Source organism: Phacochoerus africanus, chromosome 6 (genome assembly GCF_016906955.1).
Source record: "Phacochoerus africanus isolate WHEZ1 chromosome 6, ROS_Pafr_v1, whole genome shotgun sequence".
NCBI lineage: Eukaryota > Metazoa > Chordata > Mammalia > Artiodactyla > Suidae > Phacochoerus > Phacochoerus africanus.
Window position 1 is genome coordinate 105,328,974 of NC_062549.1, and position 27,159 is coordinate 105,356,132.

At 44.6% G+C, this 27,159-nt stretch overlaps 1 protein-coding gene across 1 annotated transcript in view; it reads left to right on the forward strand.

Moving 5' to 3' along the window:
- CASQ2 (calsequestrin 2) overlaps positions 1 to 27,159 on the forward strand; it is a 65,741-nt gene that overhangs the window by 9,072 nt on the left and 29,510 nt on the right. Inside the window, exons 2-5 of the mRNA XM_047784927.1 lie at positions 14,127 to 14,211; positions 17,285 to 17,385; positions 18,858 to 18,969; positions 25,290 to 25,363. Of these exons, the coding sequence (XP_047640883.1) occupies positions 14,127 to 14,211; positions 17,285 to 17,385; positions 18,858 to 18,969; positions 25,290 to 25,363 (372 nt within the window). The remainder of the gene's footprint in view (positions 1 to 14,126; positions 14,212 to 17,284; positions 17,386 to 18,857; positions 18,970 to 25,289; positions 25,364 to 27,159) is intronic.

Consider the following 27,159-nt stretch of genomic DNA (forward strand, 5'->3'; position numbering starts at 1 on the left):
ATGCTCATTCCCTTCACCTGTTCACTGGATAGGCGGCCCACATTCTTGGCCAGTTGCGGTAGTTCTCAACCTTGGCTGCACGTGGGAGTCACCTGAGGCATTTTAAGAAAATACCTATCCTGAGTCTTATCCCCCTAGACACTGATGTAATTGGTCATGGGAGGGGGGAGCAGGATACGGGACGATATGCGAGTGCTACAGCTTTTAAAAACCCCCTGGGTGATTCTGATGTGCAGCCACGTTTGTGGACCCCTCGAGGCCTGATGCTCAAAATGTGGACCCCAGACCACTTCAGCGGCACTGGTATCACCTGGGTGCGTGTTCTGTTTAAACAGGATCATGAGGTCATTCAGAGGCAAGTTAAGGTCTGCAAAGCACTGTGCTGGTCTCTTGGGTTGGAGACATTTTCCAGGTGACCAGAATCAGGTGCACCTGCTTGACCTTTGGCTTGTTGACCCTCCTGAATGACAACTGACCCGTTCCCCATGCCTCGGAGTTGGGGAACTGCTGGGATGTGAAGTTGGTTTGGGTGCTGCAGATTCAGGTCTGCTCTGGGACTCAGCAGGGCCTCCCAGCCTTCTCCCTGGGGCCCTCACTCAACAGTGATTGATACTTGGGACCTCCTAAGAAGGGGAGGAAGCTTGAGAGGCTTCCAGTGGAATTCCAGGGCCAAATCAGAAGGTGCCTTTGTAAGGAATCTTAGGTAAGGGTCCAGGATTTATTCAGAAAGAGAGGAAAAGAATCTGTTTGGCCACCATGTCACACTGCCCTTTTCTTCACAAGAGATGACACATCTGAGAACCCTGGGGGTATAGGAATATGGGACACTAAGATACTAGCATATTTAACTGGAAATCATGGGAAAGCTCCTAGAGCAGACTGGTAAGTATTTTAGAATGTGGAACTAAGTCTTCTGAACACCCAAGGAGACAATCTTTCATTTATTTGCCGCATGTTCATGCACTGACTTAGAAAATGCAGCTGACATGGTCCCTGTTAACTAAGGAGTCATTCTTCTGGTGTCGATGATAAGAACTCACTTCCTTTAGGTCTGCGCCACCTTATGAAAGACGTGATCTCCCTGACCAGCTAGCTGTACAAGTCACACCATGAGCATCCCCTTATTCCTTCCACTTTACTCTCTTTTCCTCCCCAGCACATGGTTGGCATATTGCATACTGTCCGACACTGCTCAGCCCCTTGTGTGTAAACCCCTCGGAGGCAAAGACTTTGTTCCCTTCGTTGCCGTCCCCCAGTATCTAGGTCAGTGTCTGACTCACAGTGGGCTCTCAGCAGTGTTTGTTGAATGAATGCTAAATCAATAGAAGAGGGAGGAGGAATAGGGAAAGAGCACTTACTATGAACTTACCATGAAACATGTCCAGTGTGGGTACTTTACATATGTCATTCTGTTGAGTCCTTACAACATAGTCTTACATTATGCACAAAGAAATGTTTCCATAGAGTTGAGTAGAAATTGCCCAAAGTCACAAAGCTATCAAGTGCAGAGCATGAAGCAGGATTTGAACGCACATCTGTTTGGATCCAAACATCGGGTTCCTTCCATTATACCAAGGAACAGCTGAGCCGCTTTGCTTCCTGCTTGTAAGTTTATTAAAGGACAAGGGCCTCTGGTGTGAATTCTGGATTTTCACCCACACTTGAGCAATGTTTAACTTCACAGCTGGACTAAGTGTTAAACCAAGAGACCAGTGTGAGTAAAGGGACTAATGCTTAGCACATACGTGGAGTTTAGTAAGTGTTTGTTGGGTGGATGGATGTCGAGAAAAGAAAAGGGCAAGGAATTATAGATACATTGTCTATATTGGAAATGTGTTTCTCCTTGATATCTTGTTTAAATTAAATCAATTTTTCAATAAGAACTGATGGGAAGTGTGAAAAAGTAAACTGAATCTGTCAGATTCAGGGAACTATTTGTTATCCTTCCTTAATCCTGCTGGAATATGAATAAAAAAGATTGTTTTAAACATGGGACTCTCAGTCCAAAATACATACCCAGCATGGGCATAAAACTCCAGGCCTGGTAAGGCTGACACTGCCTTCAAACCCATTTAGCACTGGCACATGTCCCAGTGGTTGCATTTCCAAACCCCAAGAGAAGGCGGCAAAATGAAGCTTCTGGAGTCAAGTGAATCTACAGATGGGATGATGTGGGAACACTGGGCAGAGAATAGCAACACACACAGGATTCAGGTATTTCTTCCAACTGCTCACTGCCCAAAGATGGCATTCTCCAGACCTGCACCTGCCACTCTCTGGCAACCCAGATGAGGTCAGGCTTATTTTGGTTTGGCTTTGAGAATAAGTCCCCATGTAGAGCCAACTGCTCTCAGAAGATGGACACTCAGGCTCACTCTTAAATCATACTTCTCCTTGGAGCCCGTGTGCCACTGAACTATTTGATGCATGTTTGCTGGCACTTCTCAGTAATAAAACAAGAGACTGGGGTGAGATGGTGAAAAGACAGATGCTATAGTAAGAGCATGGATGGAGCCGATTATAGTTCAAGTCTTTCTTCCATATTAACAGGGAAACAGATTTTACAAAATGGCAAGTAAACTGTTGACTCAGAAGTTTTTCGATCATCAGAAACATCTCTTCTCCCTACTCCCACCCTACTCCCACCCCCAAAAGCCCTCAAAAATACTTGAGCCCAAATAGGACATGTAGTCTTTGTATTCCCAAGTTAGACCTCCTCCAAAAGTTAATTTTAATTTTGTCTTTTGTCTTTTCTTGAGGGCCACACCCGCGGCATATGGAGGTTCTCAGGCTAGGGGTCGAATCAGAGCTGTAGCTGCCAGCCTATGCCAGAGCCACAGCAATGCCAGATCTGAGCTGTGTGTGCGACCTACACCACAGCTCATGGCAACGCTGGATCCTTAGTCCACTGAGTGAGGCCAGGGATCAAACCGGCAACCTCATGGTTCCTAGTCAGATTTGTTTCTGCTGCACCATGATGGGAACTCCCAAAAGTTAATTTTTAAATAGAGATAGGAGAGAGCACGAAAGCCACTATGCTAAAACTATGGTAAGGACTATTGCAGTGTACAGCAGTAAAATAAAAATAAATCTGTTCAGAATCACAAGATTTTTCTTTAGAAGCAGCGGCCCTACTCTCTGGCAGTCTGAGCTTCACTGGTTGGACTAGAGTATTTCCATATAATTATCAGCTCAGCCTTAGCATCTAAAATCACTTATTCCAAAGAATCTTGAAAAGAATACACACACACACACAAACACACACGCATAACTAAATCAGTGTGCTGCACACCTAAACTAACACATTGTGAATCAACTATACTTCAGTTTAAAAAAAAATACATAAAAATAGGACTTGTTTCAAAAAGAAAAAAAAAAAAAGGACCAGTTCCATCAAAAAAGTCTCCACAAAGTACTGCGTCTGTACAACGAAGCCTCTGAGGTCCTTTCTTCCATTGACTGGATGTGGTTTTATCCAGATAAGCTATTTTTGTTTGGACAGACACGCAGGAAAAGGGCCAGCGTGCCATCTTGCAGTGCGATGGGCTGGGCAGACCAGAGCCACTTCTCAGTGCCCAGGGAGCCTGTTCCAGGAGCGCCCGCCTGCTGCCCGGCACCCCAAGCCAGGCAGGCCTCTCCTCGCCATCTGTTGTGTGCGGGGGCAGGGAGATGGGCCAGCAGGCACCCCCTCCCATGCTCACCTGCCTCCCTTACACAGCCCCAGCTCAGCACCCCAAGCCATTGCTTAGCCTGACCCCACACACGGCTTCCTTATGAAGAAACTGACAGCATTTCCCGAACCCAAAGGGACAAGTGAACACAAGCCACAAACAGCAGCGCACACGATGGCCCGGCCACCTGGGAAGCGCACACTTAGGCGTGAGACGCCTGGGGCTGAGTCCTCGCACTGGCCAGACCGCAGGCAGGCAGGCGGCTGAGCTCCTCAAGGCCGAGCCCCTTCCTTTGCAGAAAAAACCGCAATCCCCTCGTCCCAAGGTTCCTCTAAAGAGAACAGAGGGAAAAAAAAAAAAAAAAAGAACAGAGGGCTGGGTGTAAAGCGAGTGACCCAGGTCTGGGGCTCAGGAATGGACCGGTTTTGAATTTATCGTGTATGTGAAGGCACGTCGAAAACGCCAGCTCTCAGACTAGTTCTCTGCGGTATTTGTTGTCATTAGCAGATGTTATCAGAAGAAATACTTGTCAGACATTTTGTAAAGTTCAGCCAAGGTTTCTCTTCTGCCTTTTAATGTGTGCTGTGGGAGAGAGAGGCAGAGCCCTGACTGCCGCATTGCACATTTTGAAAGAATCTCCATCAGCTGCAGCCCTTCCTTCTTCCCTCTGCTTGTTTTTTTTTTTTTTTTTTTAAATGAGGTGCACCAACCTATGGAACAGTTAGTTAGAATAGATGATCTCAGAGTTCTCTGTGGTTCAGGAGGTTAAGGATCTGGCATAGTCACTGCTGTGGCTTGGGTCCCAGCTGCAGCTCAGGTTCAATCCCTGGCCCAGGAAATTCTACATGCTGCAGGTACAGACAAAAAAAAAAAAAAAAAAAAAAAAGAAAGAAAGAAAAAGAAATGGGATGGTCTCAGAGTTCCCTTGCAGTCCAGCAGGTTAAGGATGTGGCATGTCTCTGCTGTGGCACAGGTTCGATCCCTGGCCTGGGAACTTCCACATGTTGTAGGTGCAGCCAAAGAAAGAAAGAAAAGAAGAGAGGGAGGGAGGGAAGAAGGCAAGAAGGAAGGGAGGGAGGGATGAGCTCTCACTGGCTGCAGGAGTGTGGTAGGTACTTTGTGGGACGCTTTCCAGGGCCTGGGAGGGGGCTGTCAGAGGGCATCAGCATTTGGGCTGCCAGACTGCATTTTCACAAGCTCTTGGAGACAGAACGCTGCTGAGAAAAACTGGAAAAGTCATGGTCTAGTTCCAGGTCACTCAAATCCATTTTTTCAAAAATCCCATTGAGGAGTCCCGGTCATGGCTTAGTGGTAACGAGCTCAACTAGTATCCATGAGGATAGAATTCGGGTTCGATCCCTGGCCTCACTCAGTGGGTTAAGGATCCGGCATTGTCATGAGCTAAATGTGGGTCCTAAATGCGGGCTGGGATCCCATGTCACTGTGGTGTAGCCCGGCAGCTGCAGCCCTGATCTGACCCCTAGCCTGGAAACTTCCTTATGGTGTGGGCTCTAAAAAAAGACCAAAAAACAAAAACAAAAAAACCCCACCCCCCCAAAACAAATAACAACAACAACAACATTGAAACAATGTTTTTAGTATGAAAAAAACAGAAAACCTTGGCTTCCAGGAAAAGCCTCCCTCATTCAGTCATTGGGACATCAAAAAATGCTGCCCAGGGAGCCTGTGCTTGTATGTGTGAGATGGTTCTGGAGTGGATGGTTCCAGTGTGTGGGCCTGAGACCAGCAGCGTGAGCATCTCCTGAGATGGTGTCAGATATGCAGGTTCTTGGGTCCCATCCTAGGCCTGCTGAATTAGGAATACTGGGCTGGACCCAGCAACCTGCATTTGTACAAGGCTTCCCTCCAGGTAATGCTGACTCAGGCTCGGGTTCAAGAACCATCAGCTTAGTGTAACAGGGTTCCCCTGCAGTGAATATACAAATATTCATAAGCACATGTATATGTGTTTCTCCGCAGGAATTAGATCTCATTTTTTTTTTCAGATTAGAAAATTGAGATCAGAGAAGTGTGACCTGCCCAGAGTCTCATAGCTGCAGCAGAGCCAGGATTTGGACCAGGTCCCTCCGAGGCCCAGGTGAAGGGAGTGGGATGTAATGGACGAGAGCTTAGGCGCTGGAGCCAGAGTGTCAGGGTTGGAGTCCCAGCTGTGTGGCTCTGGGCAAGTTGGTTAACCTCTCTGTGCCTCTATTTCCTCATCTCAAAACTCCTATTTTACATGGGTTGTGTGGAGATTCAATAGGATAATTCATGGAAGGTGTTGGAGCAGTATCTTAAATCTAGTAAATACCCAATAGAGGCTATTTTTGTTATACTGTCTCTTAAAGTGGCCAAATGGAAAGAGCACACAGCGTTGACCTCCGAGTCTCCTCCTTGGCTTTGGCCAAGGTGATGGCCCCAAAGTGCCAATAAAAACAATCAACCCTTTCCCTCAAGGGTTTTTCAGAGGCCACCTAATCCAGCCCCTGGAGGCCCCAGTGTTCACTTGAATCTCATAAAATAGCTGTTCCATTCCATTCCCTTGCCTGTCTCCTGTGTGGACACATCATGTGCCAAGCCCCCAGCTATACATAGCCCAGGCCTCATCTGAGGGCGGCGGAAAGTGACAGGAGATTACCGGAGATGAACGTCAGCTCTTCGGTTCCAGGGGAGGACACACACAGTGGTTGAGCTGTTTGACATGTGGCCAAATGGTGTCAGGGACAGTGGGTGAAAAGAGCCATTTGGCTCCTGGCTTCTGTGGAGAAGGCAGGATTGCAGCCAGGGTATTTTTAATGACCGGCCCAAGGGACATTCACTTGGAGCAATGATCCGTGACATTCCCCCCCCCCGGCTCCTCAGCCCTTGATTTTTTTCGGATTCTTGACCCTGCAAAAGTCACCCCCTCTCGGCTCTTGGTAAGTAAGCCCTCCCTTTCTGCCATCCGCACCTGCCCCCGACCCTGAAGCAACTTAGTCTTTCTCCTCCATGAAGACCATTCTTGAGAAGTGGTACAAACGCAGCCTTCTTGTCCCTCCAGATTAGGGCTGACAAGTCCTACAGAGGGACGGGACTTGGAGACCATACACAGACACATAGTGCATCTCGTGTGCGCTGTCCTCCGAGGCCCGGGGACTGTCATGCAGCCCAGGGAACATGCTCCCAACACTGCTGTTAGTCTCCCCCTCCTTTCACGGCAAACTTCCTGACCAAGTGACCCACACCTGCTCTAGCATGTCCCTGCTGCCCCACTCATTGGCCTCACTCTTGGGGCTTTGGCTTCTGTCCCAGCTCCTCTCTGAAGGTCACTCATGACTTACCATCTTGAAAGGAGAGACCTCACAGTGGTCCCACCTCCATGACTCCCTGAAATATTTGATCCGACCACCTGCTCATTCTCAAGCTTCTCCCTTCTCATGACTTTGGAATCATGACAGTATATTCCCCTCCAGTCCTCTCTGCCTCCAGGCAGCCTCCTTTTCGGGCCTCCTGGAGCAGCCCATCCCTGACCCTAGGGTTTTCTCGTACACTCTCCTCACGCCCTCACCTTGCACAGTGCCTTGGGGACCACTTCCCCAAGCTCTAGGTTGGCACCTCTGGCTCTTGGCTGCATTTCCATTGCCATGAACTCTCTGCATCTAAATCCAAGCTGAGGCGCTCGCTCCTGGTTCTGGCTTGCCCTCCTGACACCTCTGTTCCCAGGCTGGGGAGCCCAGAAGCATCTTGCCTCCTCCTGTCCTTAGCCCTTCCCCCACCCCATGGCTCTCCAAAGTCATGACATTGTTTGAAGGTCTGACTGTTTCTCAACCTATGATGTCACCTCATAAGTTCCTTCATCTACTGCCTTAGCTGAAGACCAGTGACCTCCCACTCACACTGCGGCATCAGCCTCCCAACTGGTCACCTTCTTTTCCACTTTCCTTTCTATCTGTCTGGCCTACCCCTCAGATCAGCTCTCCCCAAACTCAGATTAGCCATATTGTTTTCCTACTCAAATGTCTCCCAACTGGAACTGCCAGCTTGAATGTTCAAAGTCCTTCACACTCTTTTTCTTTACTTTTTTTCTTTTTTCTTTTTTTTTTTTTGTATGGTCACACACACGGCGTATGAAAGTTCCTAGGCCAGGGGTTGAATCTGAGTTGCAGCTGTGACCTACACCAGAGCTGTGGCAATGCTGGATCCTTAATCCACTGCACTGAGCCAAAGACTGAAGCAGTGCCTCAGCAGTGCCTCAGGCCAATGCAGTCAGATCTTTAACCCACCTCAGCATGGCGGGAACTCCTCACACTCATTTTCTGACATGCCTTAAACACACTACTCCTTTCAGCTCCTCTAAAGAGGCCTCTGTTCCCGAATGGCAAACCCTTCTCTTACATTCATTCATCCTGCACCTATTTATGCCATTTTTTCTTCCTGGGATGCCCTTGCTGCTGTCCTCTGTCCCTCCAAACACTGCTCCTCTTTCAAGGTCTAGCTGGCCTCCCCTAACTTTTTTTTTGAGCTGTCTTCTGCTTAGATGCTATAGTCAGTGCTCAAGATGGTATGTAGAGAAAAACAGACAGGGACGTGGAACTTACAGGCCCTCACATGGGTAACTGATAGACAAATGGTCGTATACGTGGATGTGTACTTACAACCTGAGAAAGGCTTGTGACGGGAAAGCACAGGGCACTTTGGAACCTGTAGAAAGGGCACCCAGGGCAGACGGGGAGTCAGGAAATGCCTGACCTTTATGTGTAACCTCAACCTCAAGGGTAGACAGGAGTTGGCACTGAATGGAGGGAAGGATCTTCTAGAAAGAGGGAAGGGCCTGCACAGAAGCAGAGCATGCTGAGTGTCTTTGTGTGCATAGAACAGGCGTCCCTGCAGGCAACTGCAGCCCTGTCTCTGCCTAGGCTTTGGGAGCACAGCTGAATGAGGAGATGCTGTGTAAAGACCTCCTGATGCGGGAAAGAGCTTGCTGTTTGGAGGAACTAAAGAGAGTGTGTTAAGAGGCAGAGTGGCCCAAGATGAGGCTGGAGAGGCAGATGGGCCAAACCGTGCAGGACCTGGTTGGCTGGGTTAGCGATCTGGGATTTCATCCTGCGTGCATGCAAGTTAAATCACACTCCTTACTAGAGCCTGCTGATAAGCTCTGTACGATCTGACCTTCTGCCCACGAGCTTTCTCTCTGTCTCTACAGCCCTTCTGTCCGAGTCCTTTAGCACCTACCATGCATTTTTCATTAGCTTCCTCCTTAATGAAATCACAAGGTCCTTGGCTCTGGAATGTGTCTTACATACTTTTGCTTAGCCTGGAACCTTGATTACAGTAGGCCTTCAATTAACAGTTATTGTCTTTTTCCATCCCAGTATATTCGGCTTTCGTATCTTTGAATTGCCACAAGGCTCAGAACCCTATCCAGCTATCATAATAGTAAGAAGAAAATATAGCATTTATTAGCACTTATTGGATGTCAAGAACTTTACCTGCATTATCTCATTTAATCTTCATCAAAATTGTCTTATGAGTAGATATTGACATCGTGCATATTTTACAGCAGAGCCATAGCTCTTAGACCAAGTCAGGAACCCAGGTTTCTGATGTCAGTCCATACACTCTTGACCACTAGCACATACTATCCTTGGATCATTAATTCACTTGAAGATGAGATCTGCTTGGACCCCCTCATTACAGAGGTAACAATGATACGATAAATGCCTAGATAATACAGTATTAAAAAAGAGAAAGAGCATACTATAAACACCCACTTTTTTTACTATTGAGTTATGCATATTATTTAATATAATTTTTTAGATAAAATCATTTTTGTACTCAACAAAATCAGTAATGGTCCGAGCATATCCTAATGTTTCTGGAAAGAATAAACGAATCCCTAGGGGCTCCACATAACTGCTGATAAGAGACAACCCTCTACTCTAGGATTGAAAAGAGGCAAGACCCTCCGAGAAGTAACCAACCAACCATCCAAACAAACAAAACCAGCAGGGGAAAGATTATAAGTCAATAAGAGAAAATTGGAGGCTAATCTGAAAAGAGTATTCTAGATTTCCGGGAACTTGAGAGATATATTGACTCTGCTTTCCTCCTCCTCATATTTGTAATTTTTAATTACTGTCATTTATGACAATTGCCTCTTCCCCCTTTGGCTCAAAAGTCTCTTAAACTAATGAAGTACTTGGGTCAGTCCATCCATTTACCCAAAGTATGCTGAGTATCTCCAAGGAACTATAGGAGATAAAAAAGAAGCATGAAATGGGCTTTTTCTCCTTAGGGAAGAAAGATGTATAATACAGAACTCTAATGATTGCAAAATAGGTGCCAGAGCACTGTGTCCCTCTAATAGGCTACTGGAATTCACAGAAAGGATGCAGGAGTGAAAGATGAGTCTGGAGTTGGGCTTTGCAGCCAAGGCCAGGCTGGCAGCAACCTGAGAGAGCTCAGTGAGACAGGGGTGTAGGAGAGCAGAGAAAGGAAAATGTGAGCTGGGAATCTAGGACCAGAGCAAAGATGCAGATCAGGTCAAGTGGGAGAGGCAAACAATGTCTGGTCCACCCCATCAGCCCAGCAGGGGCTCCCAGTCCTGGGGGGAACTGGTCATGCTAGGAGTCAGCCCAGAAGGCCCCAGTCTTTCACCACAGCCTTTCCTCCTGAACCCAGTCTCACTGCTCTCTCTTGGGTGGCTGCCAACCCTGGTCACCCTTGGCTGAGGCCCAAGAAGGGTGCTTGCTAGGGCTGATGGAAGTGATGACACAGCTCAAGTGGGCAGGCTTTGGGCCTAATCAGGGTGGGAGGCGTGAGTGACAAGACTCTGCAGGGATTGTGCCTAAGAGTGCCAAGGAGGAGGTGGGCAGGTCTCAGCTAGCCCGGGTTCCTGGCCCATCTGTGACAGCCAGCTCTGTCTATCCATTGTACCCAGGACAGTCGTTGACTATGCCGAGTTAAACAGAAAAAGAGAACTGAGTTTGTCTGAGAGACCACCTTCTACTCATCTATCTTCCAATGTCACACAGAAATAATCAATAAGGGAACGAGAAGGTCATGCTTTACAAGCCTAGGAAAGGCACACATTTGCATCTACCTAAAAACCAATAAAATATGATGGCGTTATGTCTAGGAGAGGTCCGAGTTTAAATTCTGTTTAATTCTCAGAGTTAATCTCTAGCATTCTTACTATTTTTAATATTTCTCTCCTACACATAAGGTGGAGGGGCCAACAGGGCTGAGCATGGGCCCATGGGTCACAGTTGGAAGCATTATGCCACTTTGTTTTTGGATGAACTGGCAACCATTTGTAGCAGTGCTTTCCAGAGCAGGGTACAGGATCTGCTGTGTCAGAATCATGGGGTGTGGTAGTGTGGTTTATGAAAATGTACATTCCTGAGCTCCACCGCTGTCCTCTCCTCTACATTCTGATGCTGAGGCCCAGAAGTGGAAGCCCCACTTTGACTAGTGTACAGGTGATTCTTATTAGAGGCTCATGCTCTAGGAGTAGGGAAACGTATTAATATCACAAAGCCATCAGATCGCATCACCCTTAATTTTGAACGATAGAAAGGGGGCGTTCAAGTTAACATTTTGATTGCACTAAATAGGACAGAGTGGCTTACACTGAAAACCAGGAAATTCATTCAAAAATAACCTTGCCTAATAAACTGAATGCAAGAGACTAGAGCCGAGTGACCGTGCAGAAAGACAGGTCTGTCTAAGCATTACAGGAACGCTCAAGATGAGTCATAACAAAAACATTGGTGATGATATCTTTTGTCCTCAGCCTTCCCTAGTGTCAGCCAAAATCCAAGAAAGAAGAGAAGAGTGCCAGAGGGGTGGGGGGTGGGGGCATTGGTTATCTGCCCCTCCACCCCCAGTCACTAGAGGCATTCCACGGAGTGGCTCTCTGTGCTTCTGCCCAATATCCTTCACCTTAGAGGCTTAGGAACCAGAGAGGAAGAAAGAGATAAGGGAGCACTGAGAAGGCCAAGGAGGGAAGAATGAATAAGCAAAGAAAACCCTCAGAGAAGTTACAGCAGGAGTGAAAAATCCAAGAGAGGAGCCACAGCTGCTGGGAAACTTGAAGGAAGATATAGGAATGAAGAAAGACATGAGAGAAGAAACCATAGAAGAGAAGGTAGAGGGATTTATAGCACAAGTTGTAGAGCCAAATAAGTCCAGGGTCAAACCACCAAGAAAACAAAAGAACCCTAAAGGTATATGCACCAAAGAATATAACTGCAAAATGTGTGACGCAAAACCCAATAGAATGAAAGGAGAAAAAAGAATTAAAGGAAAAATAAGCAAATTCCTATCAGCAAGGTTACAAGACACAAGATAAACATATAAAAATGAATTATAGATTTATATACTGACCATAAATACATGGACACCAGAATTAAAAATATGATAGTATTTATAATTATTCAAAAAATTTAGATACTTAGGTATAACTCTAACAAAACGGGCACAAGACTTGTATGCAAAAACCACACAATGCCGATGAAAGAAATCAAAGATTTAAATATTTGAAGAGACATATCATGTTCATGAACTGGAAGAAAACATAGTAAATATGTCAATTATCCCCAAGTTAATAAGTAGATGTAAGGATCCAATGCAATGTCTATCAAATTCCTTCTAAGATTGTTTTGTAACTAAAGACAAGATTATTCTCAAGTTTAGATGGAAATAAAAGGAACTACAATCGCTAAAGCAATTTCAAAAAAGAAGAATTGCAAAGGAAGAGGTAGTCTACTCACCTTCAGGATAGAGCTACTGTCATCAAGACTAGGTGGTACTGATTGAAGGATAGAAAGGAGAAAGCAGAAATTGACCCATATAATTATGTCAACTGATCTTTGGCAAAGGTGAAAAAGCAGGAGAGAGGCCCTTTCAACAAATGCTGGTCTATCTGGACACCCATTAGCTAAAACACAAACACATAAACACACATACACAACCCTCAAGGTAGATCATGGACTTGAAGATCATGATGGTAAAATTAAGACCATAAAACTTTTACAAAAAAAAAAATTTCAGGATACAGGGTTAGGCAAAGAGTTCTTAGACTTAACACTAAAAGCACAATTCATAAGTGGAAAAACTAACAAATATAACTTGTTTCAAAATTTAAAAATTTGGGAGTTCTCAGCATGGTGCAGCAGGTTAAAAATCTGACTGCAGTAGCTCAGGTCACTGTTGAGGCACAGGTTTGATCCCTGGCCCAGTGCAGTGGGGTAAAGGATATGGCATTCCTGCATGTGTGGCATCAGTGCAGATTCAATCCCTGGCCCCAGGACCTTCCATATGCCACGGGTGTGGCCATTTTTTAAAATACTTTAACTTTTGTTCTATGAAAGACCCTATTAGAAGGATAAAAAGATAAGCTACAGAGTGGGAGCAAATATTTGTAAATCACATACCCAACAAAGGACTAATATTTAAAGAGCTCTCAAAATTCAACTATCAAAAAATTTAGAAAATAGACAAAAGACAATGAACAGGCATTTCATGGAAGAGAACATACAGATGGCAAATTAGTACATGAAAACATGTTCAACGTCATGAGCCATTAGGGAAGTTTCGTACAACTGCAGTTAACCTACAATTACATTTTTTGTTATCTCTCTGGTAGCTTCTCCTCGCTATTTCTTATTTTAATAGGTGGTAAGAATTAGATCCCAGTCAACTGAGGATCTCCCTACTTCCTCACATCTAAGTTTCAGGAAGCTTAACACCTTGACAGTCTTGAGCTTAGTGTCATCATCTTTGCTGGTGTCCAACCAGGGGAGTCTTCGGCCATCTGTCCACCGGAGGCTCCATCCTCTTCACCTTTGGAGTATGGTTCCACTTCAGGTTCTCTGCTAGTTCTTCCTCTCAGGTGCAAGCAGGAAAACCTTAGAGGCCATCTCAGATCTTTTTTACCAGATTCACTCAATGGGCATTCTTCCTCTCAAGCCCATGGGGTGAAGGGACTTGAGGGCTATGCTTGGTATTGAGGACCCAGGTCTTCTTTATCCTAAGGTCCCTCTGCCTACCTGGCATCTCTTGTGTTCCCACTGCACCCCAGGTTCATTTGGTGGCAGGAGATGGGCTTCAGGCTCCTTTTTGGGTTTCTACGGGTTTGAGTACTCTGCTTTTTGATTCTCCTCTTTCCCAAGTCAAATTTTATTTACCCTGAGGGCAGAGAAGGGTATGTGACAATGGATATAGTCTTCTGAAGCTCACGTCTAAGGTCTGGTCCTCACATTTCCTCTCCTTGGTTCTCAGAATTCTGCTGAAGCATCCTTCTCTTGGGAGCAAAAGCACAGAATCCCTACATTGCTACTTGACTTGGTCACAGAGTAACAGGAAGTATGGAGGAAAATCTTCTTGTCAACATATCAAAATAATATTCCCTGGCATTTTCTACCATCTTTCTGCCCTTGACTCACTTACCCTCCCACTTGTCTTTCCCTTCAGCTTGTGGCCCAGGTCCTGGAACATAAAGACATAGGCTTTGTGATGGTGGATGCCAAGAAAGAAGCCAAGCTTGCCAAGAAACTGGGTAAGAATGACTTTTTGAGATATATCATAAAGAAACAAATGTGTCTTGCAAAAAAAAAGGGGGGATCACTTTTTCTCATCTGCTGACTGGACTATTTTTCAATAAATATAAAATGATCCAGCAATACCTTTGTCTTGGGTTGGAGAAGAGTTTCACAAAAGTAAATATGGTCCTGAATGGAATGATTTCGCATTAATCACCTACTCGATCTTTGTATCAGTATGAGGAAAAAGGTTTCTTTCTGGAGAATTGGACACCAAAGATTCGAACCTTTATTTCCAGCTCGTAGAGAAGGTTAAAAGGCCGACTTCCTGGAGTTCTCGTCGTGGCTCAGTGGTTAATGAATCCAACTAGGAACCAGGAGGTTGCGGGTTCGATCCCATGGGGATCTCTCTGAGGAAGAGCAAGTCCCTTCCTTCACCTATTACGTCCTGACCTCTTGGCTGAAGTAGCCAACAAAAGATATCATTAAGGGTAGTGACTCTGGAGTCCCAGTGGTTTCTAAATTAAGGCCAAATCCCAGCTGGGCATCGTCGCCAAGGATGAAAGGAAGGATATAGATGAGGTATGGTTAAGCGATTACACAGTGCACAGTGTAATCTCTCATTCAATACGTCATGCTTAAGTGCCAGTGTCCTCTAAGATTCTTACACCTCTAATCCCAAGGAGGGAGATGCAGGTAACTCCTCTGGTTTACAGACACCCCCACACATGTACTACCCATTTCCCTCTCTCCGCATGACCAGTGAAGAACGGCTATTCAGAGCGAAGGAGGTTATAAAACAGGACCTTTGAAAAAAGGTTAATTGGATTTGGAGTAGTAAACACAGGACAAAAAAGATTAGTGGTGATTCAATAAATACCTTTAGGTACATGAAAGTTCATTATCGTAGGGGCTTTCAAACACCTGTTTTCTATTTTATTTTCAAGACTAGCTTTAAAAAAAAAACAAGACTGATATTGTCAGAGACAGTATTTAGGCTAGATACAAGGAAGAACTCATGACTATAAATAATAATGACTGATTAAGAATGTCTGCGGTCTCTCCTTCCCTGGAGACAAATTAAGAATTTTTTTTTGCCTTGAACAGGGGGGCAGTGTGTGCTCAGCTCTTTCCCTAATCAATAGCAAGTTAACTAGTTCGATTCAGCAGCCTCTTCATTCCCTAGTCTGCTCCTTTCCCAATGTTTCAGTGCAAAGTTGAATTTGATCACATTTTCAGTAAGTTTAGTTAGAGGGAAATAGGAGTGTTCTAGCAATCTAAATATTCAGGGAGGACAAGCTGGGCAGGCATTCCTAAGACTGCAACGGTGGATATTCTCCCAGTGGAGGCTCTGATGGGGCTTTAAATGTCTAAATGAACTTTTATCTGACTTCAGCCAGAGGCAGTGGGGCAGGTTCCTTCTGACTATTCGGTCCTTGGAGTTCACAGGACATTTGTATTTTGTGAACCTGCTCCTTGATCTCCGTGTCCATTTTCACTCACCTGAGTTTGGTTTCCTAACTGGTTTCACTCAGAGCCAAATTCAAGGGCAGGGCACTGGCGGATGTACCCTGGCAGCCTTTGTGATGGATCACTGTCGGCTTCAGGGATGCCTGGCACGTTGCTCCTGTAGGTTTATAAATGGTGCTCCATGGTGTGCCAGGGGTTCTTCACATGTGCCCTGGGACACCACAGGCAGTGGGCCAGCCTCCCTTTCCCTAGAGGTTCTGCAGAAGAGTTCATTTGCAGGAAGCATCCTTTAGCTAATAGAGAGTTTGAAAACAATTAATCTAAGGTATTAAGGATGCCATGCACTTGGACTAAATGCCAGCCTCAGCTATTTAGCATTCCTGGGGGGAAATGCAGTTCGCTGGCAAGCATTTGCGAAAGGACACAGCATTATGCCACGAGCGATGGAGGGTAGAAAAGAAGAGGCAGAACCTGCCCGGGGAGCACTCTCAGCACACTGGGAAAAGAAGAGGTGCAGAATTCAGCTACAATAGAAAAGAAAGCTGATCCTTCTGACTGCAGACATTTCTGGGATGCCCAACGTGTCCCGGCTCTGTGCACAACGCTGGGAAACCAAGAGGACAAGGGCCCTACCTCTAGAGAGGGCTCACCGTTATACTGAGTACCTGTTCGGGGGGCCCAGGGGAGACCCAAAATGGCCAGAGAGATTAGAGTGGCCTTCTTTGGAAAGGTGGGTTGTAAGCTGAGACCCAAAAGAGTTGACCAAGATGGGCGGGAGGGTGGAGGTCCCTTCAGGCCCAGGGAGAACTTCTGTGCCCAGAACCACGCGCTGTGACTTTTCCTTTATGTCCCTTTTCACATAAGCTCTTGGGCAAAAAGCCAAGGGAGCTGCACAGGGACGAGGAGAGCGGTTCTTGAGGGAGCACAGGTCTGTCCAAGGGAGAATGTAAAGGGTGGGGCTGGCACTAGGTTGTGGAGGGGCTTGAATGCCAGGTTAAGGAGCCAGGTGGGCAGTGGGCATGCAACCTTTTGGTAAGGAGAATGGGGTCAGCAACATTTTTGGAAAGTTGAAGCAGTAGTGGAGTAGAGAATAGATTTTTCAACTAAAGTCCAGGTGGAATCATTGGATCTTTTTTTTTTTTTGGGGGGGGGGGGGGGTCTCTTCATCTTTTTAGGGCCGCACCATGGCATATGGAGGTTCCCAGGCTAGGGGTCTAATTGGAGCTGTTGCCACTGGTCTAGACCACAGCCACAGCAACAGCAACACAGGATCCGAGCCACATCTGCGACCTACACCACAGCTCACAGCAACGCCAGATCCTCAACCCACTGAGTAAGGCCAGGGATTGAAAATGCAAACTAATGGTTCCTAGTCCGATGTGTTAACCACTGAGCCATGATGGGAACTCCAGAATCATTGGTTCTTAACATTTCAATTTGAGTTTCCACCCTGGGAGCCCTTCAGCGGTGTGGTTTCAAGGGAACTGATTATAGGGTTAATGCTAATTCCACTGATCCTGACCTTATGTCACCCAGGGACCCTGAGCCAGAACTTGGCCAACAAGATGGCTCTTCTTACATCAGGATGACTTTATTTGGGGAACTCTTTGTTTCTTTTAGGTTTTAATGAAGAAGGAAGCCTGTATATCCTTAAGGGCGATCGTACAATTGAGTTTGATGGCGAATTTGCAGCCGATGTCTTGGTGGAGTTTCTCCTGGATGTAAGCATTTATGCACAGTAGCCCTGCGTGGAGCTGTCTGGGTGCAAATACAGGGCGGGGAGTAAAACTGCAAAGAACAGAGAAGCTGGATTACCTGCCTTGGTCTAAGAAAGATTTCTCAAGCATCACGAAAAACTAAAGAGTGCCTATGTCACAGTGATATTTACATCTACTGGGGAGCTGACCCTTAGACCAACTGTTGTTTTATTAGGGACCAGAGGGTTACAGATCAGGAGATGTTAATTCTCTTAGCAATTATAAACACATACCCCGTGGGTCCCAGGCTTCTGGAGAAGCGTGTAGGAAAGAGAAGCGGATAATCACCCAGAGATGGAGGAGGGAGAAGAGTAAAAATCTGCTGACTCACCCTCAGGTGGAACCTTCAAGAGGCAGGGTTCATGAGCCCCCCAATATCTCACTCCCTCTCAGCCATGGACATGCAAAACCTTTGGGTGCATGAGCTCAGGCCAACAGAGGAACAAACACTACGAAAATATTCTTTCCATAGATAAGCTTACACTCTGAAAAAGATCTGTGAAGTCAAGTTCTTTTGAACACAGATGCCTGTACAGATAACATCAACACTGATGATTCCTTATGGACCAGCTAGTACACAGTGGCCTGCTGCCTTTTCCTCTGCTGCCTCAAAAATCCAGAGAGAGTCAGGAGTAAGTTGAAGGTCACCTCCCACCAAAAAGTGCTCATAGATTCTGCTTGGCCCTCTCACGGACCCACACCTGCAAGTCCTAAAAAAGGTGAAAAAGACAACAGAACAAGTCTGAGCTCACATGGCCCTGCCCTGAATCTATCAGTTTAGATTGGGGGGGGGGGCCTTTGGTTGAAATAACAGAAACCAGACCTTCAATTCAACTATCTAAAACAATAAGCAACGTGATTCCATTTGTGCGGGTCCATCACGTTGCTTACTATTCAGGGCAGTGAGGGCAGATTTTAGACTCGATAAGATCAGGACTCTCGCTCCATTCTTCCCTATAAATCACACACAATGCTTTTTTGGGTGTGTTGGCTTTATCCTCAAGCTGACTGTTCTCAAGTTGGTTGTAAGATAGCCCGAAGCAGGAGCTGATCCATCACACTTCCTCATTCATAGCCAGTGAGGGGGGGGAAATCTGGCCTCCCATTTCTCTCTTATAAGGAAAGCAGAACTTTCCCCAGGGCTTCAGCTGATCTACCCTGAAGAGTCATTGGCCAGAATTAGGTTGCATGCCCTTCCTGGATCAACAACCAGCAAGAGTTGCCCCAAGACCAGTTGGCCCACCCTTGAGTTTAGGTCAGTTCCTCGGAAGGTACTGCTGCTGCGCTCACTGGGGAAGGTAGGATGGATCCTTAGGCACCAGCACCAAGTCCACAACTTCCCTCCAAAGCACCTGCACACGTGCCTGATTTCCCCACTGGGGGGGGGGGAGTTCTCTTATGTGAACATCTTCTGTGTTGTGTCTGTGACCTTCCAGCTCATTGAAGACCCAGTGGAGATCATCAATAGCAAACTGGAAGTCCAAGCTTTTGAGCGCATCGAGGACCACATCAAACTCATAGGCTTTTTCAAGAGTGAGGACTCAGAATGTAAGTTGGTTGTCAACCCCTGCCTCTCAATCTAAAGGCGACTTTTTCAACAAGGTGTGTTAGATTATCCAGAAAGAGGATGAGCCATCAGCACATCCTGTGCTGGGTAGAACAGAGGGAGAACCTTCCTTGCACCCTGTGCAATAGGACACGTGCAGAAATAATGCCAAACAGGCAGGGGAGCTAAAAGAACATGAAGAACATAACATGTTCTCTGGCTTTGAAGTGGAGCATGTTTGACAGAGGAAGTAAAAGCCCTGCCCCCACTGTTTCCACCTGCCCACCAACCTGTGGGATTCTCTCCCCAGATGGGGCAGAGAGGGGGCTGTCTCTCTGACATTGGCAGCTCCTGTGGTCAGCAACTGGAGAGCTTCTGAGTCACTTGGATGGCATTAGAGGAAAATTTGGGTAGGGATGGGCTTGGCAGCTGCAGCATAATATGAAAATTGCTGGCCAATGCCCCCTGACCACCAAGGCTGCCTGCAAGCGCCCAGCCACACCCTGGGGTGCATTCCCTTTGAAAGTTTTGTGGCCAGGGTTTGGGTGGGCAGAGGAACATGTCGGAGCATCGCCACAACCCACACGGTGTAGTGAGTCAGGAAGAGAAGGAACCAGGAAGGCCAGCTACTTGAGAACAATTTTTAAACTGCGTTAGCAGCGTGGGCCCTACGGTTAAGCCTTCCACTGGTGTCTCAGCCTTGGAGGGAGAGGAAGTGTTAGAGGGGGTGGGCATAACTGTGAAAGACAATCTGGTACCATTAGTATGTGGAGGCAGGTGCAAATAAGGGCCGCTCCTGATATTTCTGGAAACTCCAAAATATTTTGAAATTATTTGTGAAGCTGCTTCCGTACCCTGCCTGCCAACTGGCATCCTTCGTCATCTCATCGACAACCCACCTCTTTTCTCTCTCCCATGACCCGACTTCACTGTCTTCTCCTTTGCAACATAAAAGCCTCTGTTCACCCTCCCGAAGGGTGTGTTGGAGGAAGCCAGGGCGTTTCAACCCAGTTCTTCTGCAGGTGACTTTATTTCAGTTTTCACCTCTCTATATAGGTGCTGGCTACACTGGCGAGCTTCTGTCAGGCCCGTTCTACTTTCTCTTCTTCATTCCATCACCTTCTGTTTCTCTTTATCCTTGTCTTCCCCTCTCCCTCCACTCAACTGTTTCCATCCATTTCCATGCTTCCTCCATTCAGCTCAAGGTAGCAGATAAGGAGGGAGCCAAGGCCAAGACTGGGATAAAAACTGGGATCTTCCAGTTTCTACTTTCCCCAACCCTAAACAAGTAACACTAACAGCTGCATTTAACTAACAAATAGCCTATGCCGGGGCCCATGCTAGGCACTTTCTGTAGGCACCTTAATGTCATTTTCACAACTCGCCTGTACTGTAGTTACCAGTATTATCAACATTTTAATGATGAGGAAGATAGTTTAACACCCCATGTCACACAGGTAGGAAGTAAAGGAAGAGGCAAGACTTACATTCCAGAAATCTGACTTGAGAACATATACACTTAACCATTGGGCTGTACTTTCAAAACTTTACGATTTTGTTGGGTCATGGCACACCCAAAATATGACCAGGTTTGTACAGCACATAGGGATAAACTGGAAGAGATTTATTTAGGCTTAGCAACAAAACAAAAAAAACAAAACAAAACAAAAACACATTTTTAAACTTTCTTAAACAATAATAATAATAGACAAAATAATAGGAAAGATATCAAATACTACATTGCATAAAACTTGCAAGTAAAATACTTTTAGATGTTTGGATGAGCATCTTGTGATGGCTTCTAAGAATATGGCTTTTGATACTTGAAATAACAACACACAGTTCCTGATCAAGGTTTTAAATGATCTCTTCAAACTCTTGATAGCCAACCTTGACCAGATATTTTGCTGGCATATGTGGATAGTGGCAAATGACAGGACAACATTCATTGCTTTTTGTTTGATTGTTGAACCATCTTTTCTTGCCATTGAACAGAATGTAGGTTATCTAATCTCTAAATTGTCATTCAAGGATGTGAGCATTCTTTCTGTCTAACAAATACCACTTTTCAATGAAAAATGCAATGTTAATATTTCTCATAATTTGATTAGATTTCAAATCCAATTGAGCTTTTTCATACCATATATTTCAAAATAATAATGAAGCATTTTGTTGGGAATATATGATTATTGCTCTACTGGTCTTTGTGTGTGGGGGCCGCACCCTCGGCATATGGAGGTTCCAAGGCTTGGGGTTGAATCAGAACTATGGCTGCTGGCCTACGCCACAGCCACAGCAACACCAGATGTGAGTCCCATCTGCGATCTACACTGCAGCTCACAGCAATGCTGGATGCTTTAACCCACTGAGCAAGGCCAGGGATTGAACCCGCCTCATGGATACTAGTCGGGTTCCTTAACCACTGAACCACAATGGGAACTCCTCTATCTACTTCTTTAAATGTTTCATTGCCAGAAACTTATTTTGGTTCTCCTTGCAGAACAAAGAATGTCACTTCAAACATTTCAGAGTTTCTTTCTAACTGGCACTGTTAACTAATGTCTAAAGACTCATCAATCTATGTGACTGTTTTGATATGATTATCTTCTGTTTTGGGGTTAAAAAAACAAAAAGGAACAAAGACCCCTCCCAAAAAAAGGAAGAATAAGAAAAACACCTATTTTTGTTCTGCACATGTCTAAGCTTTAAAATAGTTAAACCTTTTTTCCCTTGAGATGGAAATTTTGGGTTAAGGACTCAGCATGATTTGCAGTGTGGTACAATTTCTTATTTTGATGCTTCCACACAAACATAACATTTAGGCCGAGGAAAAGAAAAATCGTCAGTGGAGAGATCTAATCATATTATAATTAGTGACAAATTAGTGACATGCCTAATTAGTGACATGTTTTTGGACTATTTTATCTGGCAAATATGATGACTTCCCAGCAAGTCCATAATTATGGGAAAATAAAATAATTTTAGGAATAAAGTTTAAACAAAAAGAATTTAGAAAATTATAAGCTTTTATGGCTTCAGAAATTAGCTTTTTAAATAAATAATGTTACCTGCATTTTAAGACTAGGATAAATATCAAAAGTTAAGCATAGAGTAAGCATTTAAATGTTAAATTTTATTTAATTTGATATAGCAATTATGCAAAATTGATAAAATATAACTTTTGTAAGATCAAAATTATTTTGAAACGTTGGCTTTCTGAAGCCATAATGCCCACAGTCCCCTTTAGGGAATTAATTAATTAAATGATATCCAATTATTATTTTTGAAAGAAATATTTTTTAATTTATGAAAACAAACAATAACACATTATAAAAATCCATCAAGGGTCAGACTGGATAATTGTTAATACTTACAGGCACTAGGAAAAAAAAAAAGAAAGAAGTAGAAAGAAAGGAGAGTAGAGAGAAAAGAAGCAAAGAAGGATGGGATAAATTGAATAATTCAAAAAATTAAGAAAATCGGTTTGTGCTCTTTAGGAATACCTAGTACCAGATTTTACTAATAATACTGATTCTGATGATTGTTTAACATAATAAACGAATAGCAATCATACATTCCATTGATGTTAGTAGAAGACTAGGAAAATTAGACCAAGTTTAAATCAAAAGAAAAATTCAACATGTCCCACAAACCAAAAACATCACTGAGACAAACAAACTTGGACTAAAGTAACAATTACACCAAGAAGATTCAGTGGGAAAATCAGAAGAGCAGTCTGGCAAAGCTCTCTCTAGCTATGATGCTTGCTAAATCTCAGGCAGAAAATAATTGTTACCGAAATGAAAAGTTTAGAGAGGGAGCCATTGCTTTAAAATAGAACACTAACTACCATAAGATTTTGAATGGTTGTAGAAAAGATCTAGAAAGATTTATCACCATAAAAAATTTATGTCTCTCAAGTCCCCTGTGACACACTTGTGGCCATCACACACAGTCTGAAAGCATGTGATATTCTACTAGGCATCCTTGTTTCTATGTCGTTTCTTGCCTTTCAAAAGAGGCCAAGGTCAGTGAGGGGGGAAGCTAGGATTTGGTAAGGCGCCCAGGGAAGCAGTTGTTGAGAATCCTGTATTTCTGGTGTAGTTTGAGGGTGGCTGGTCAGGGCAATTTAATGGCACAGAAGACACTGGCTTTGCAAATGATCCCAAGCTTTTCTATATTGCAAGAGCAATGGAGAGACAGTGGAGAAATTGGAAGGATTTGAAACATAGGTAGACTGGAATGGTCTTGGGAGAGAAGGATGCTGAAGAGTTTGCGTACCAAATTAGAAAGGACCTAGAAGAACTGGGAGGTTACATCTCCCAGGGAGGTTGGGCATGAAGGTCCATCTCCAGCTTGAGCATGCAGTTATGGATGCCAGTATTGAGAGAGCATGATAAGAACTTCGTGGAGGAATTCAGTTGATGGTTAAGAATGTTAAGCTGGAGAAAATGTAGAGCTAAAGGGTCAGTATTCAGTAAACCCAGAGGAAAGGGGAAGAAAGACAAGGCAATGCTAAGACACATCTGCAGTCAGCCAGAGGTTGAAGGCTGGATGTTCAGGAGTCCACTCCAGAAGGGGAAAGAGGCATCAAGGTAACTGCAGAGTCAGACTGAGAAGAGCCAGGAGGGAGATGGTCAGCATCAAAACAGGACATGAGGGCAGGAAAAACCTAGGGATCACATGAGCTCAAACAGAGCAGAAGACTAGACGAGATTTCCTTGAAGACAGCTGCTGTTTGGGTGAGGCTAAAGGCTCAACCATAGTTTGAAGCACCAATCTGGGAATTACCTTGCTCTACTCGTCTTCATCTTAAAAAGGATGGAGACTGGCTCCTCAAGTGAAGAAGGGATCTCTCCGGACACAAGTCAAGGCCATTCTTCCTATCAGGATAGGGGTTCATGGAGGTGGGGAGAGGTTCATCAGGAACAAGAGGTGAAGGAAGGCGGTGGGGACCAAGGATTCTGATGGAATCCACTGCTGCTTAGACAGATGTAAAACAATTTAGATATGGGTGTAACCACCCACTTTCTACACTTTCCCACTTTTTCTCTATTCATTCTCGAAAGCTCCCACTCACCTTCTTCCCCTCCCCCAATCCTCTATCCCAACTCTCAAGTTTTATGATATGTACTCTGATGACCCAACTACTTTTATGAGAAGTGAGTGTCTGTAAATGTGTATCAGTTTGTACAGCTCTTCTTGTAAAATTGTCAGCCCCTGTCTCATCTGGGCTTACTGCCCTTTCCTCTATTCCAGCAACTATCACATTTCATTGTCGTTCTTTAAGGGTCCATAACCCTCCTTGGCTGTGAGCCTTTGAGATTAGCGCCCTCGTCTTACTCATCCTGGTGTCTCCTGAGCCAGCATTATTTGTGAATTGTTTTTGATTGAATATTAGAGAAGTCTGCCTGCTTCTGGGATTATAGCTACAGCTTATGCCTCTGGTGATTAAGGGATATGAAATTCTACGGAATGGAAAAAAGTTAATCTTGTTAAGAATGAATCATAGGATCACTGACTCTCAGGATTACAGACTTTATGCAAAACCATCACCACCACCACCATTCCCATCGCCATCACCGTCTCATATCAGACTGAAATATGAATGTCTTTCCCAAGTAGCAACTGTCTAGGTGGAGTGAGGCACAATCTGGCCACATGCATGTGGCTCATGCTTATCTTGACAAGTTTAAATTCAAGTTTAGGGCCAGAGTGAAGCATGGGCTCGGTTAATTTTAAGTCATCTTCACAGAACATTGTAAATCAACTATAATAAAAAAATTTTTTTAATTTTAAGTCATCCTCTCAAGGAATCAGAATGAAAACAAGAAAATTTTAAAAAGAGGGAAAGAAAAACCTGGATTTACCCCAAAATGTACTCCTGCTGAGAAGTTTAAAATTCTTCTGCAGTGTCACTTTTTGATTGAGTTGCTTTGCAAACCAAGTGGGCTTCTTCTTACTTAACACTCATTTATATGGTGAGCTGTATTCTCTTTAGAGGGCACACGTATAACTAGCAGTGGGTCTGAATGGAAAAACTTCTTTTGTTTTTTCTCTCCCTGGTCCTCTCTCAGTTTCCTTCGTTTTCGCCTTTCTGTCACCCAATTTCCTAAAACACATAAAAGTGTGATAAAGAGTTCTCCTCTTGGGTGACTGGATGCCAGTCAATCCAAATTCCTTGGCATTTCAACAGTAGCAAATAATACCAACTATCCAATCAGAATTAATTGGCTTCCCACTTTACATTATTTTAAAAGAGAGACTTCCGGTACAGTATGCATCTTGAAAATGTTTCTCTCTTTCATCTTTTTCCTCTTAGATTACAAGGCTTTTGAAGAGGCAGCTGAACACTTCCAGCCTTACATCAAATTTTTTGCTACCTTTGACAAAGGGGTAAGTACCTAAGAAACCCTAATGTGAGCATAAGAATGAAAGTTGGACTTTCCACCACTTTTCTTTTCCCAACATTAAGCATCCTTCATCCATTGACACTTTCTCCAGAAGCATTAGAAATATGGCAGTAAATTATCACTGAATAAGAGATGAACACACGATGATAAATTCCGAGGATGTAGGGTATTTCTGAAAATATCCAATAAAGAGAGATGAACCTCTCTTTTTCACCTTCAACACTAAGAATGGGAAGTGTGTGAGCCCAGAGTGTGCAGGGACACTGGACACAGCTTCCTTTTTGTTTAGGGCCATCCTCTCCCTTCCTGGAGTTGCCTCCTTCCCCTTTTCTGGGTTTAGGGTTGGGGATGGAGTGGGGAGGAGCACTGACCATCCAAAGCCCTGGTGCTTCAGAAAGCTACCTACATCCTCAGGAGATGTCGCTGGTGTGCTTGTTTACAATTGAATGGATCTATATTTTCTGGATGTGACAACTGCTTTTATAAGCCAAAGAGCAATAGAGGTAGAGGGACCTTGACTCACTGGGTGAGGTTGGGTCTACTGTGGTCTAGCTACCCTCACTGTGGCTCCAGTTACTACTAAAATGGCTATGTATTGAATGTTTTCTGTGTGTTGGGCACAGTTTGATATATTGCATCTATATTATTTTTTTTTTCTTGGTCTTTTGTCTTTTTAGGGCTGTACTCTTAGCATATGGAGGTTCCCAAGCTAGGGGTCTAATCAAGCTATAGTTGCCAGTCTATATCACAGTCACAGCAATGCTGGATCCAAGCCGCATCTGCGACCTACACCACAGCTCATGGCGATGCCAGATGCTTAACCCACCGAGCAAGGCCAGGGATCGAACTCGCAACCTCATGGTTCCTAGTCGGATTCGTTTCCGCTGCGCCGCGACGGGAACTCCTATACTATTTCTAATCCTTTAAACAACTCTGAAAAGTAAAAAACAAAATAATAACAACAAAACAAACAGACAAACCCTCTTTCCCAGAGAGAGAGAGAAAAAAAAAAAGAGTTAGAAAAGTTAAGGAGTATGCAAGGTCTCCAGAGAATTAATAGTAGGGTAGTGCTGAGGTCACAGTTTAGGACAATCTGTACCCCAAACCCACACCATTACGTAGAAGACTCTGGACCTGGCCTTGAGATTCAGGGGGCACACCTACATATCCGCACTCACACTCCCATCCACACAACACACACATAACGCACACACAGCACCCACACCCATCTAACACATACAGTACACAACCACGTAACATAAACACAACATACACCTCCTCAGTCACCCTCACATCTGCACATATATAAACACTCCCAGTACACACATTCAAACTCACTTCCACAGCACTCCCTCACATATAACTAAAAGCCCTAAATCATAGTATTGCACTAGAGCACATAAACCTAGGACAAACTAGGTCCTGATCAAATTCAAGTGGTAAAATTTAAAAGTGAAAAATGTAAAAGTTACTCCCCCTATGGCATAAAGCAGCGGATGAGCAGTGCCCCTGGGCTTTGATACCGTGGGGAGTTCAAGTTCTCTGTGAAGAACAAGAGGAAGCCTGCAGGTGCTGAAGCAAGGAAGGAGTATAATGAAAAGAGACTGCATGAAATAGATACACATAACCACTGCCATGGCTGTGGCCCCAGTCTACAAGCCTATAATCCAGAAGAGAGCTTTCTAATCTCTGTAATATAATCTAAACTTGAAGAGAGTTGACCCTAAATTGGTTGGGTTAGAGTTGGGAGAGAGCTTGAGCAAGAATATCAAAAAGAGT